The sequence below is a fragment of the Elephas maximus genome, chromosome 13 (assembly GCF_024166365.1).
Source record: "Elephas maximus indicus isolate mEleMax1 chromosome 13, mEleMax1 primary haplotype, whole genome shotgun sequence".
Taxonomy (NCBI): Eukaryota; Metazoa; Chordata; class Mammalia; order Proboscidea; family Elephantidae; genus Elephas; species Elephas maximus.
In genome coordinates, this window is record NC_064831.1 from 59,573,695 (window position 1) to 59,588,099 (window position 14,405).

Sequence of the window (14,405 nt, forward strand, 5' to 3'; positions counted from 1 at the left end):
CTGATAGGAAATCATTGAGTGGAGCGTTGGGAAGATGTATGCACAACTGTGTAAGTCCACTCTACAGGTACTAAAAAAAAAAAAAAAACCCACCGCCGTCAAGTTGATTTCGACTCATAGCAACCCTATAGGACAGAGTAGAACTGCCCCATAGAGTTTCCAAGGAGCACCTGACAGATTTGAACTGCCGACCTCTTGGTTAGCAGCCGTAGCACTTAACCACTGCGCCACCAGGGTTTCCGTACGTATCGTAGAAGCAAATTGACGGCTTCTCTTGTGAATGTAATTTACTTAATGTAAGCTTACGCAGTTTAAGTTCTGAGGATGGCTTTTTAATAACTGGCTCGAAAGATTTCTGAGACTTTAACAGCCGGCTCTCACAGTCCAGGATGAACTGACTCCAGATGCTCAGTGCAGGTCCCTGTCGTGCCCAGTAGAGATGTAGGGTGGGGTCATGAACGCAGTGCCCCAACGCTTAGAGGAATTAAGAGAGATGCGTGAAGGCCCACAGGAATTGAATGGTGAGCCCAAAGCTGATAAAGCTGGGTGTTAACATTTCCAAGTTCCTTGTCTTTTCCTCCAGCTGTGATGCCCCTTACCCCGCCTCCTCTTCTCTTCTCCCTCTTTTGGACATCTTCCCATCCCCCGGCACCCTAGTTCTAGCCTCTTCCTTCCTCCTTGTTCTGCCAAGTCATCGCCTTCCCTCGTCCAAGAGGTTGTCCACGGGGAGGGCCCAACCTCCATCCTATTTGCTCCTCTCTGTCTTCCTTCACAGTGTTTTGAAAGTCACACACACACACACACACATACACACAGGCACACACATGTACACACACAACACACACATAGACAATGTGCACATGCATATACACACCTCCAGACACATGCATGTACACACACACATACACACATGCACTGCACTGTCCTTATCACCTCACTTCTCGCTTCCCACTGCTCTGCTGTCTGGTCCCCACCGTTCACTCAGACGGTGCTTGCCAAGGCCCCAGCCTCCCCTACACCATCAGGATCAATGCAGGCTTTTCTGGCCTCATCTTCTGGGATCACCTGCCAGCCTTTGATGTGGGGGCCCCTCAGTCCTCCTCCACACCCTTTCTTTCTTTGGCCCTCTGGCCGTCTTCCTGCCCCTCCTCACTTATTGTCCTCTGCTGGTTCCCCTTCCTCTGCTGTTCCTTATAGGTGAGCGGGTAGAGAATCCATCCTTGGACCTCTTCCTTACCCCAGGCGATCCCCTTCATGCCCACCCTCTGGACAAGGTGCTCCCAAGCTCCCATCTCTAGTTTAACCGGCTCACCTGAGGTCCAAGCTGTGGGCCAAGACTGCTGGCACCTTCCCAGTCCCTGCCCCCCATCTCCTTCTCCTGTGATGTCCCTCCTGGCTAGCACTTCTCCCTCCCACCTGGTCTTCCAAGACCCAGTTCCTCCTCCCCCACCCTTCCTGACTTCCACGGTTCTATCCAGTCAGGTTCAAGTCCAGCTGAGACTCATGCAGAGTCCTCCAATCTGGTCCTACCTCTCACCTGAGCTGTTACAGCAGCCCCCCTCTCTGCCTCCCTGTATTCCACGCAGCCACCCACGGAGGTTTCTGCAACATTCTCACCTTGCCACCCCTCCCCTTAGAGCCTTCCAAGGCTCCTTCCTCACGGCCTAGGATGAAGTCCAGGGTCCTTCGCCTGGCTGCTTACATGGCCTCCATCATCTGCCCCAGATCCATGTATGACAAGGGCACACATTTCTGAAGCAATCACTCTGTGGCAGGCACCCTGTGGAGCATGTGACATATGTCACTGAGGACAGCATAATGCAGTGCTGATGGGCCCAGATTCTGGAGCCAGACTGCCTGGATTCAAATCCCGCCACCGCCACCTCATGGTTGTATGCTCTTGGGCACATTTCTTATCCTCTCCAAGCCTCAATTCTCTGATCCGTAAAATCGGCACGATTTCTTCCCCATAGGCTTGTTAGCGCAGTTCAATGAGCTTATGTTAGTGAGGCATGAGGGCAGGGCCTGGTGCTCAATCAGCCATTCCCCTGACAGCCATCCCCTGAGGTGGGCACCACTATCGTACCCCTGTTCTCCGTGAGCAAATGAGGTGAAGATGAGTTACCCAGGGCCACGCAGCAGAGCCAGAGTTTGAACCCATCCATACTGTCAGCCCCATACCTTCACTCAGCTCACCATTGTCTCCACTCAACATGGCATCCTCCTTCTCTGGACCCTGTATACTGTCCTTCCGCCCCGCAGGGCTTTCAAGGCTCAGCCCCGGAACCTCATTGGTCCCTGCTCTGGGACCTTCCTCCAAGCCCCCAGGCCTGGATCCACCTCCATGGTAGCTCTGATCCCGCCTTTATCAGCGACTCCTTCATTTCTCTCCCCTGCTGGGAACCACTCCCTGAGGACAGGAGATCTGCCTTTCCTGTTGCAGCCCTGGTAGCACAAATGTTAAGAGCTCGGCTGCTAACCAAAAGGTTGGCAGTTCGAACCCACCAGCTGCTCCTTGGAAACCCTATGAGGTAGTCCTTTGTACTACAGAGTTTCTATGAGTTGGAGGCAACCCGACGGCAACGGGTTTGGTTTGGTTTTTGGTTTATTTGGTTTTCCAGCCCGAAGCCCCGTGTTTGACTTTGGGAAGTACTCAATAAACATGAAAGCAAGGAGGGTCTGTCAAGTCAGTTCATAGCACCTACTGATTCTTCCTCTGACATTTGCATTTGCTCCATCTTCTATAGCCTCCTTCCCCTTCCCATTCTTACTCCTACGACCCTTGTCCAAGCCCCTAATCCCTTCGGCATGGCATTTTCTCCAGATTCCTCCCCAGTTTCCAGCTCTTCCTCCCTGTAGACCATCCTGTGCACATTTACCAGCTGTTGGTCGTATGAATCCCTCACTCAAGGACTCTCAGTGGCTCCCTATTGCTGAAAGAGGAAGTTTACTTTCCTTAATCCAGCACCCATCTGCTTGTGTCCTAGAAGGTCCCCCTGCCCTCCTGCCCCTGTTAGAGTCCTGGTGTCCTTCTGGGGCTGGGTTCCAAGAACAGCTCCTGTGCCTGGTCCTCCACCTGCCCTGAAAGCCCACCTCACCCTCCTGCCCGCCACTTCCCCCCCCCCACCAGTCTCTGATCATTTTGCTTCCTGCTGCAGTTCCTGGCAGGGTCTGAGGCTCCCTTCCTCTTGTATTACCCACAGAGCTTGGCATACACCTTGCCCATAGCTGGCTCCCAGTCAGCATACACAGTGAATGCTCCCAGGTCCTGGCATCAGGCAGAGAGAAGAGCTAGTCTCTTCCCTGAAGGCAGCTCCCAACCGAAGAGGGAGAACATGTATAGGTATGGCGGCCTGCAGCCCTTCTCCCTGTGTGGCCCCAGGGGCATCATCACCTTCACTAGACTCCAGCTGACAAATAGGATGAAAGGCAGAGGCTGAACTGTCCCGGCCCGAGGCCTGTTTCAGCCTTGAGCTAGGACTCCAGGGTTCTTTATCTTCTTGTGATAACATGTGACTCTGGTCTGACAGGAAAGAGCCCCGGTGCCTTAGTGGTTAAGTGTTTGCCTGCTAACGGAAAGGTCGGCGGTTTGAACCTACCAGCCTCTCTGCAGGAGAAAAATCTGCTCTGGGAAAGATTACAGCCTTGGAAATCGTATGGAGCATTTATAGGGTAGCTATGAATCAGAATCGACCTGAGGCAATAGGATTTTTTGGTTTTGGGCTGACAGGACTGGGCTTCCTCTCCTGGAGGGAACCTCAGCAGGCAAGGGCACCTAGAGAGCATTGGGTCCTGGCCCCTCTCTCCAAGTGAAGTACACCTGAGCCCTTTGGAAAGAACCGTGATCTCCCCTGTTCTTCCAAACAGAAGCTTCAGCAAATAGGTCTCTAGAATGTTCTTAGGTAACCTTGTCTCACAAACCCCCAACCTAAAACAAAACTCCTTATACCCAGCCTACCATATGTGATATGCCCCACAATGGCAAGGGCCCCCCTGCCTCCAATATTGATCTTTCCACAAGGAGCCCCTTTGTTTTGGGGGCAGGTGAAGAGTCCCTACTCTGAGAGTAAAGCCAAGCACACTGGGGCCGTAATCGAGAGTGATAGCCTGTGGTTAAGAGCTTGAAACTCTGACCCTAAGCTGCCTGGGTTTGAAGCTTGGCTCTGCTACTTTCTAACTGTGTGACCCTGGTGAGTTACTGAACCTCTCTGTGCCTCGGTTTCCTCATCTGTGAAGTGAGGATTAGTGCAGGACATCTGCCAGAAGGTTGTTGTATGTGTGGAGTCTGTGAGTTAAATCTGTAAAGCCCTTGTGACAATGCAGGGCCCATGGTTAAGTTCTCATGATAGGATTTAGGGAGGTGGAGAAGAGAGGGGAGGACGTTCTGGGAAGCTAATGGCACAAACAGGGATGCAGAAGCAAGACTGCTGTGGGTCTGTGGGGTGGTGAGGGCTGGGCCAGGTGCTGGGGGTGGTGAGGGCTGGGCCAGGTGCTGGGAAAGTCTTCCTGAGGGGCCAGGTGGTACTGAGTCCCAGCTCCTCTTCCAAGGCTGGTCTTTCTTTCCCAGGCTCAGCCATTGCCTACTCTGCATATACCTTCCCCGACACGCTGGTGTGCACCACCTTCCATGACTACTACGTGGCCCTGGCTGTGCTGAACACCATCATCAGCACCGGCCTCTCCTGCTACTCCAGGTACCTGGCCTCTCTGATCTCTGATGGGGGGGGGGGGGGGGGGACCTAGCATGCAGCTGCATGGCCTGTTGGAAGGAACAGCGGGAGAGGCGGCTCAGCACGAGGCAGGGAGCAGTGGAAAGGGCAGTCAGGAGCCTGGGACTCAGTTCCAGATGGATCTCCTGTTGCTGGGCAGGGCTGGCTTCATGGTGTGTGACCTGTGCAGCCAGGCACACAGGAACCCATGCTCAGAAGGACCCTGCTCCTGGTTTAACGCTCTGCTGTCACTGTCTTAATAATTTTTGTCCTGGCATTTTCCTTTTGTACTGGACTCGCAAATTATGGAGCTGGCCCTATTGCTAGGCAGCTCACTTATCCTTGTTGAACCTCAGTTTGCTTATCTGTAAAATGGGAGCAGCACATCTACCTTCTGAGGCAATGTAAGGAGGACAGGTAATATACCCAGAGCACGTAGCACAGGCTGGGGTACCCTGTAAATAGGTGGTCCATTAATAGTCATTGGGGGCCTGCCTCTGCACGTACATGCTGGACAATGGCTGACACATTCCCAGGGGAAGCCGCATGGCCAGGAGTCCCGCCTAGGTCATTGGCTCTAATTCCCTCTGTCTTTTCCTTTCACTCAAAAAGCTCACTGGAATGTAAGTACAAGAGGCATTGTTATAGGAATCCGAACTCTAGTTTATTCAGTTCATGGCACAGTGGTTAAGAGCGCAGCTGCTAACCACAAGGCTGGCAGTTCAAATCCACCAGCTGCTCCTTGGAAACCCTATGAGGCAGTTCTACTCTGCTCTGTAGGGTCACTATGAGTCGGAATCGACTCGATGCAACAGATTTGGGCTTTTTCATGGTTTGTAAAGGTGAATTGCCCAGTGTTCCATTTCTCTGTATGACTTAGAAAACCTCACACATGGCTGTGTTGGAGTGACAGCTGCCTTGATGGTACTAAGGTGTTGGGTACTTTCTGGGGTGAGGACCTTTGGTGGCAGGTCACACCTGAGTTGTACCCCCATCCCAATCCCCAGCCTACCTCCGGGCCACAATTCCAAGAGGCTTGTTTGAATCTCCCTACTTAGGACCACTGGAGGCCTCAAAAGCACATTATTGCTTGCAATCCTCCATTCTCCATGCCACCCTCCAGGAAAAACGGGCAAGAAGGAGCATGCCCCTGCAACTTCTCCAGAATGATTTCAGCTCCAGCTTTCTCTGGTGACACTTAGATTTTGCAGGGCCAAGAGAGAAGCAGGAATGTTCCACAAACTTGACAAACTGGTGCATTTTTTTTTTTTTTAATGGGAAGGCTAGATTCTTAAACAGTGTCAGGAATTCTTGCCCCAGCTTGCCTTCTGCTTCCCGATCCCAGACAGGCTGGGAGTGTGGTGTGAAGTTCTGTCTCCAGGTGCAGTCTCAGCACCATTTTTTGTGTTGCTTCGTTCCTTGCAAATGCCTGGGAGTGAGGGTAGGGTGGGGAGTAAACACGCTCTTCCATTTTCCTGGGGATTGTAAAGCTCCCCTAAAGCTGAAAGGAGGTGGGGTTGACCAGCAAGAGTGGAAGCTAAAACCAGACATCATAGGGTTATTCTTTCCTTCTCCCCCAACTCCTCAAGGACTCTGGCAATTCAAAGCTCTTTGTTAAGCTCCACAGGGGCTGTGAGGGCTACACCGATGATGGAGAGGGAAGGCCCAACACACATAGAAAAATAACTATGCTAAAAACCGCTTGGAGCCGTGGTGGTGTAGTGGTTAAGAACTCGGCTGCTGACCAAAAGATTGGCGGTTGGAATCCACCAGCTGCTCCTTGGAACTGTATGGGGCAGTTCTACTCTGTCCTATAGGGTTGCCGTAAGTCGGAATTGACTTGATGGCAATGGGTTCTCTTTGAGAAAGGAAATATAAGAGGGGTACATTTCCTTTTTGAGGTATTGTTATTTATAAATTGTGAATATGGGCATAAATTTTCTAAAAGATCTACTCTAAAAAGCAACTGGGACATTAGGAAAGAGTGTATTTGCCAGGGAGGAAGCACAGTGGTGCAGTGGTTAAGAGCTCAGCTGCTAATAAAAAGGTCAGTGGCTGTCATCCATCAGGTACTCCTTGGAAACCCTATGGGGCAGTTCTACTCTGTCCTATAGGGTTGCTATGAGTTAGAATCAACTTGACGGCAACAGGCAGGCAAAAACAGCCCAGTGGGCCTGGGTGTGTGGGTGCATGGTTGGGCTGTGGTCCAGGCACTTGGATCTGCTCATTGGACCAGTCATTGTCCCTGTGTGGTTGGCTCCTGCAGGGCCACTTAGCTCAGGTGTTTGGAATGTAGGATCAGAGGGAAGAGAGCTCTGCTGGCTGAGGGGGCAGGGAAGGCTTCCTGGGTGTGAAAGAAACAGTCCCCAGGGTTAATGACCCAGAACCGCTTTCCCGTGAACACTTGCTGCTTTTTGTCGTTGTTAAGCTTCATGAATCACCTATAAGCCACCAGGGCGAATCGTTTTCTTCTAGCCAGGAGTCCTTCCTGCTTGTTCAGAAAAAATGGATGGGCTTTTTGGTGCCTTTGGGTCAGCTTGTCTGGCAAGGCAGCTTGGCCAGGAATCTTCTGAATGCCCATGTTTGGAACCCTGTCTTGTCAATGTGATGGATTCTTTTTATTTATAAGGCACATCTGTGGCTTTTTTACCCTTCCCTCCCTCCCTCCCTGCCTCCCTCCCTTCCTTCCTTCCTTATTTCCATTCATCCTTTTATCTATCCATCCATCCATCCACCTATTCTTCCTTTCTTCTTATCCTCCTTTCCTTCCATCTATCCATCCTTTCATCCATCCATCCATCTATCACTTATCCTTTCTTCCTCCCTTCCTTTCTTCCATCCATCCACCCACCCACTCATCCACCTGGCATTCCCTGAATGCTGCTGTGCTCCAGGCGCCATTTTAAGACCTGGAGATTTCAGCAGAAGTGAAGTGCAGCCCTTGCCCTCCCAGAGCACCCAGTGCAGCAGGAGAAGCAGATCACAGCTCCCCCAGGAAGCCAAGGATGGAGCCATCACTCTCTTTAGAGTGAACAGAGTATAACCTAACTAATGATGATACCAAATAATACCTCCTTGGATATACGGGGACTGAGTACTGAATGACTGAGGGTGACCACTCTAGCAGAGCCAACAGTCTGGACAAGGGTGAGAGGCTGGAGAAGATGGGATGGGATGAGAAGCAGCAAGGAGTGTTATAGTTGTCAAAGTCTGTGAGGCGGGGAAGGGGAAAGTGGCTAGAGAGGGTGCGAAGGGAGGTTGGGGATTTGAAGAACCTTGTGTGCTCCACCAGGGACTGCTGGCCCTTTGCTCTTGAAGGACAATAATCTTCCTAGGAAGGGAAGTCCCATGGCCTCAGCTTCCATGCCTTAAGGGGCTTCTAGGTGTGTTAACAACTGCAGAAGCAGGGCTGGGGCTGTGCAGGACCAGAAGGGAGGAAGGGGTAACCACCATATTCTCAGCGCCAAAGGAAGGGTGGGGTGTTCCCTTCTGCAGGCCCCTCTGGTTCTCTTCTCACCTTGTCTTCCCTTCCCATGCTTGTGGTTTTCCCCAATCTTACAAGGCCCGTCCTGTCTGTTTTCACTTCCTGTCCTTGGTTTGAGGAGTAAGAACGATGACTTGTATGCTTGGAGTAAATGGCTCCATTAAGAGCAGGAGAAGCAGGTGGGGAGGAGGGCATAGGCCACTCAAGTCCCAGGTCTCAGTCCTGCTCCACTCAGACTTGCTGTATGGCCTTGGGCCAATCACTGCCACCTCTGAGCTTGTGTCCACACTTGTTGAGATGATGTTCTCTGGGCTCAGTCCGTCCATCCATCCATCCATCCATCTGTTCACCCATCCATCCATCTATCCATCCATGCTTCCTTTCTTCTTTCCTTCCCTCCCTTCCTGCCTTCCTTGCCTCCTTCTTTCCTTTTCTTTCCCTTCTTCCCTCCCTCCCTTCTTCCTTGCTTCTTTTCTCCCTCCCTTCTTTCCTTCCTTCCATCCATCCACCCACCTGACATTCCCTGTATGCTGCTGTGCTCCAGGCACCACGTTCAGACCTGAGGAAGCAGCGCTTCAGTGTCTTCTCCAAGATCTCTCTCCTTGCCGTCTTCCTCCTCCAAGCCCCACCTCTACCCCGCTCTCCTGTTCTGTCAGCCCTGGTGTGGCCAGAGAGGCCAGAGAACAACCTTCTCCTTCCCGGAGCACAGGAGACCATGAATTTTCGAAATGCTTACCAGAAGATGATGTTTGTAACTGCACTCATTCTATTACCACACACACCATTAAGGTAAATCTCAACATACAAAACTTTGTAGTCCCCTGAGTGATCTCTTGGTTCTTATTATCATGGAATGGAGTGCTTGGGTGGTACAAACCGTTAATGCACTTGGCTGTAATCAAAAGCTTAGAGGTTGGAGTCTACCCAGAGGCACCTCAAAGGCTTGGTGATTTATTTTGAAAAATCAGCCATTTGAAAACCGTATGGAGCATAGTTCTACTCTGACACACATTGGGTTGCCATGAGTCAGAGTCAACTTGATGGCCACTGGCCATGCAGTAGAACCTTGGGTGGCACTGTTTGTACTCCATTACTAACCTAAAGGTTGGCAGTTTGAACCCACCCAGCTGCACCACGGAAGACTGGTGATCTGCTTCCATAAAGATTACAGCCAAGAAAACCCTGTGGAGCAGCTCTACTCTGTAATACACGAGGTCGCCATGAGTTGGAATCAACTCCATGGCAACTGGTTTTTGGTATCATGGAATTTAGTTCATATGAACGTGTTCCAGAAAACTGCTCTCTCATTCTGGGGCATTTGAGAGGGGACACGAGAGGCTACGTGACTCTCTGTGGTGCTTGGAACAAGGTAGGGTGAGGGAGACCCCAGCCTGCTCATCCCTGTTGATCACCCACAAAGCCCAGGAAGGAGCCTTCACCTCCTTTAGAAAAGTTAGCGCCTGCTGTACGTCACAATTCCCTGTAGTCACTCATCCATCCAAGGCATCCGACCATTGATTTTTTTGGACAAATACTTGCTGAGTGAAATGCCTTGTGCTCAGCGCTGTGAGGGAGAGAGATGAATTTCTTCCTGGTAGGAATGAGCTGTGTTGTGGGATAATGCCATGGTGGTTCAGAGTGGGGGGCACGGAGCAGACCTGGAAGGGGGCTTGGAGGGTCAGAGCTGGGCATAGAAGGTTCTAGGACAGAACTTGAGGCCAGGGAGCTCGGCCAGATGGCAAGGTGCTGCTAGTGCCTGGGCTGTGGGCAGGCATGTGGAAATAGCCATGTTTCTGCAATTCTCCAAAATAGGAAGCTACCCATCCACACAACAACAAAACATCTGTAGCCAGCCACCCCCCACCTCCATGGCTCTGCAGTGAAGACTTTTCAGAGTCACAGCCAAAGACCCACTAGCTTCAAGCACTAGTTCCAGAATCCCAATCGCTAATCCTTCCAGGTTTGTTGCAACAAGATTTGCAAGGTTTTATGACAGACTAGTGTTGAATCGACCCTCTCTGAATGAAGGTGTTTTCTGAAACCAGTGTGTCCCGCCAACCTTCTGGGCAGTGGAGGCCTCACTCCCCCAAAGTAGCCCCTCAGTGTGGGGCTGCAAGGACTGCCATAAGCAGGGGGCTTTGGAGACTTAGGGGGCAGGAGGTGGGGGGCTGCTTTGTAGGCTTCTGTGGCTCCTGCCTTTCGCTCCCTGAATCGCTGGCTGTGGCGACACCCTGTGGTTGGATTTAGAATTGCACCTCAGTAGTGGGAGACCCCTTTCTAGCTGCTGGCCCTTCTGCCTTTTTTTCTGTGTTGCTGTCTCTCTCCTGGTCTGCCTTTTCTCCTTTTTCCTCTATAGACTCGGCTTTGCAGTGGAGAGGCTGGTCCGTTTGCCCTTGGGGAAGCGCTTAATCAGGCCAGGCGGAATGTTGTCTCAAGTTGCAGGAAACCCATGCTTTGGGGGATGGTCCTGACCAGCCAGAGCCAGCCTCCGTGTAAGTGGCCACAGAAGGAGCACGCTTTAACGAGCCTCTTTTAACCTGGAAATTGCAGGCGGTGGTGGCAGCAGTACATGTGGAAGGAGGGAGTGGGCCTGCCATGGCTGAGCAGGGGCTGCTGGGGTAGGTGGGCGTGGATGGATGGATGAAGGCAGTGGTCTGAGGCTGCTCAGCCTGATAAGGCCGGAAAGAACGTGAAACTTGGAGTGAGGCAGGCCTGGGTTTAAATCCTAGCTTTGCCTCTTATTAGCTCATCTGACACTAGGCAAACCACCCAGCACCTGTCTGTTCCTTCCTGTTTGTATTTCCTGGTCCAGCATAGTTACAGGGTGGCGAGAGGGAGAAAATGGATCCTCACAACGCTTAGTTTTTTAAAAAGCTACCATTTAGTAAGGACTCTCTATGTGGAGACCCTGGTGGTGTGGTGGTTAAGTGCTATGGCTGCTAACCAAGAGATCAGCAGTTCAAATCCACCAGGTGCTCCTTGGAAACCCTGTGGTGCAGTTCTACTCTGTCCTATAGGGTCGCTATGAGTCAGAATAGACTCGACCGACAGCAGTGGGTTTGTTTTTTTTTTTTTTAACTCTGTGCTGTGCACGTTCTAACACCTTGTGAGTATCATTTCATTCAGTCCTTACAACCAGCCTGGGAGGAGGTACAGTTATTACCCCTGTGGTATATACACGGATTCTGAGCCTCACAAAGCTTCCGTGACCTACCAGGTCACACAGTCATGAATGTCAGAGCCAGGATTGGAACCCAGTCCCTCCAGGTCCAACACTCCATGCTGAGTCACCTAAATCATGGCTCTGTGGTGCCCCGCCACTCTGGGGTTTGTGTTTTGTCCACAGCTGTGATTCTTGTTTGAGGGGATGATGAATTAAGGTCCCTTGTTCCTCTTCCTCCTCCTCCTTGAACTTCCTCTTCTTTATCCAGCTGGCGCCTGCCTTGTGCTTCTCTGATTCCCAGGCTGGGTCAGGGAAGGAGGAGGAACATGCTGGTGGGCTTGAGGAGGCTGGGGGGCTTCACATGGCCCACTGTGGTGGCCTATTACCCCAGCTCTTCATCAGGCTGCCTGTGCTTGCTGCCTCAGGGACTGGATGGACAACAGCAGCCTGGAGAATGCCCACGGGCTAGACAGGTGTCTGAGTGGGGCAGGGGCGATCCAGATCTGAGCAGACCACTCCTGCCCTGGAGTTCTCACTGCCTGGAGGTGAAGGTGCAGCCTGTGGTGCACCTGCGGTGTTTATGGTCAAGGGGCTGCACTGACGTAGGAGACAGGAGCAGCCTGGCCACGGAGAAATGGGCCGGGGCTGGGGAGGAGCAGCAGGTCATGTTTAAGGGAGAAAGGGCAGACTTGTGGGCTGGGACAGAGGGCCTGGGGACAGTGGTGGCAACAGGACACAGATCCCATCCCTACGGGAATGTTCCATGAGGGGCAGACCTGTAGGTTGAGGCTGGGAGGGGCCTAAGTGCTTCCCCTGCATCCACTGGCTGCTTTTGAACAGCGTCCCCCTCTCCCAGAACGTTAGCACCTTAGCATTACTTGGAACCTGTGCTGCTGGAGTCTCTGGGCTCGCCCTCCAGCCCTGTGGGCGCCAGGGACCCAGGCCCCTGCCATGCACTGCCATATTGAAGTAGACACCAGCCCACTTCAAGGTGGTAAAGTTTGGGCAACTAGAGCACTTCCTTACCTGAGCCTCAGGTTCAGGGCTGTGGCTTTGTGTGGACAACTCTTCAGTTTGAGTCCTCCATGGCCCTCCCATGTCCTCTCGGTGTCCATTTGTACTGCCCCATCTCCACAGACCAGCTGAGGCCCCGGCATGTCCCATCTGGGACAACCGGCCTCTCTCCTAGATAGTCGCACCACTCCTTTCAAGTTGACGTCATCTGTCTTTGGATTGAAGGTGGCTTTTTTTGTGGGGGGGGGGGCATGATGGAGAGAAAGAATGACTTCACATTCACTCAATTTCCCTAGGACAGCGTGCCTGTGGAAGGTATTGAATGTTCCCAGAACCTTTTCAAAGTAACGAAATGCCTGGTTGAATCCCGGAGCTTCTCCTTGAGAAATACCTGGGAGGCTCTGACTAGTTAGGTGCATCTTAACTTTCACAGCATGCTCTGTCCAGTCCGAGGTGTCTGTGCCTTTGGGGCCACCCTGCTGCCCTACTCGTCTCCTTGTCCCATTGCTTATCGGATGGTTAAAAGTTTCCTTGGCAGTCAAGTAACTTGGCCCTTGAAGGGTCTTTCTGCCCAGTGCCTCCTCCTTGGCTTCACCGATACTGTTGCTTCTCGTGGAGTCAGGAAATGTTGTCCCCTGAAATCTTTTCACGTCTGGGGTTGAGTCCCTTCCATTGGGGCAGGAGAATTGGAAAGGCTGGTAGAGACCTGCTGGCCACAGGAGGTTATGCAAAAATACTGGTCCTTTTTTGATTACAATGGCCCTCAGTTATTTCCACTGTGCAACTGTGTATTGTGTAACACAGTGTATTTATTGTGTGTGTGTGTTTAATCTGCTGAAACTCTTTCCATTCTCATTTCTTCCCCCTTTCCTTTAGGTTTCTTGAAATCCAGAAGCCCAGGCTCTGTAAGATCCTTCGTATCCTCGCCTTTGCTTACCCCTACACCTGGGACTCCTTCCCCATCTTCTACAGGGTAAGAGGCCTGGCTACACTCCCTGGTGACACCAGGGAACCAGTTCTTTCCTGAGTTCCTGGGGCAGGGGTGGGGGTTGGGGGGGGAAAGCACCATGCTAGGTGCTGTAGACACACAGAGGAATTAGGACAAAGGTGCTGCCGTAAAGGTACCTGCAGAAATGGCACCCACAGAGGCCCCAACAAACAAAACGAGATGCACCGGAAGCCAGTGCTGGCTGGGGCTCCGGAGCAATCACGGAGGGCTGGGCAAGGGAGGCAGCTGGGGGTTCAGGAGAGGGACTCTAATACTCGCTGCAAGTTCTTGGGAAAGTTATCTCCCATCTCTATGCCTTGATTTCCCTCATCTGCAAAATAGGTATGATAATAACACCTCCTCTCAGCTGGTGTGGGGAGGATTAAAAGTGTTAACATGTAAGCAGCTGACTCAGGGTAAGCATCTAATGCATGCATTATTGAAGAAAAAGGTTGTGGCTGGAGGCCTTAAAGGACGGACAGGAGTTAGATGAAGAACACGAAGGAAGAGGGTGTAGAAGGAAGAATAAGAAGGGGGCAAATCCATGCACTCTCAAGTCACGTGGACCTGAGTTCAAATCCTGGCCCCACTGCTCACTGGCTCTGTGACCTCAGGCAGTGTACATAACCTCTCTGAGCCCCTGTTTCCTCATCTGTAAATGAGGCTAGCACCCCTCCCTTCATAGGGGGTACTGGGGATCAAGCAAAACAACAGATTTGAAGGGCTCAGCAGTGCCTGGCACACAGCTAGTGCTCAGAAGGAGTTCTCCTCCCCTTCCAGTAAGTCTGCTCCGTGAGGTCCATATAGCCAAGCCAAGGAGTGATGGGAAGACTGAGCCGGCTCCCCCAGCTGCATAGGCCTGGGGGGACCCAGAGATGGGGATAAGCAGCCCATTCCCCCACTCCTTCCTCTAGGGCATAGGCCCAGCACAGAAAAACACAGCAGAAAGAACAAGCCGGTCTCCTGTGCACTCAGTCTGCATGATTCTAAGCTGCATGGACTTCTGGCCCTCAGCTGCAGGGCACTGGCCCAGACAGTGAGGAGGAG

General features: G+C 52.0%; 1 protein-coding gene across 1 annotated transcript in view; it reads left to right on the forward strand.

Moving 5' to 3' along the window:
- Positions 1–14,405, forward strand: part of PAQR5 (progestin and adipoQ receptor family member 5) — a 99,973-nt gene that overhangs the window by 76,365 nt on the left and 9,203 nt on the right. The window contains exons 5-6 of the mRNA XM_049906158.1: positions 4,568–4,694; positions 13,247–13,343. Coding sequence (XP_049762115.1) covers positions 4,568–4,694; positions 13,247–13,343 — 224 coding nt within the window. The remainder of the gene's footprint in view (positions 1–4,567; positions 4,695–13,246; positions 13,344–14,405) is intronic.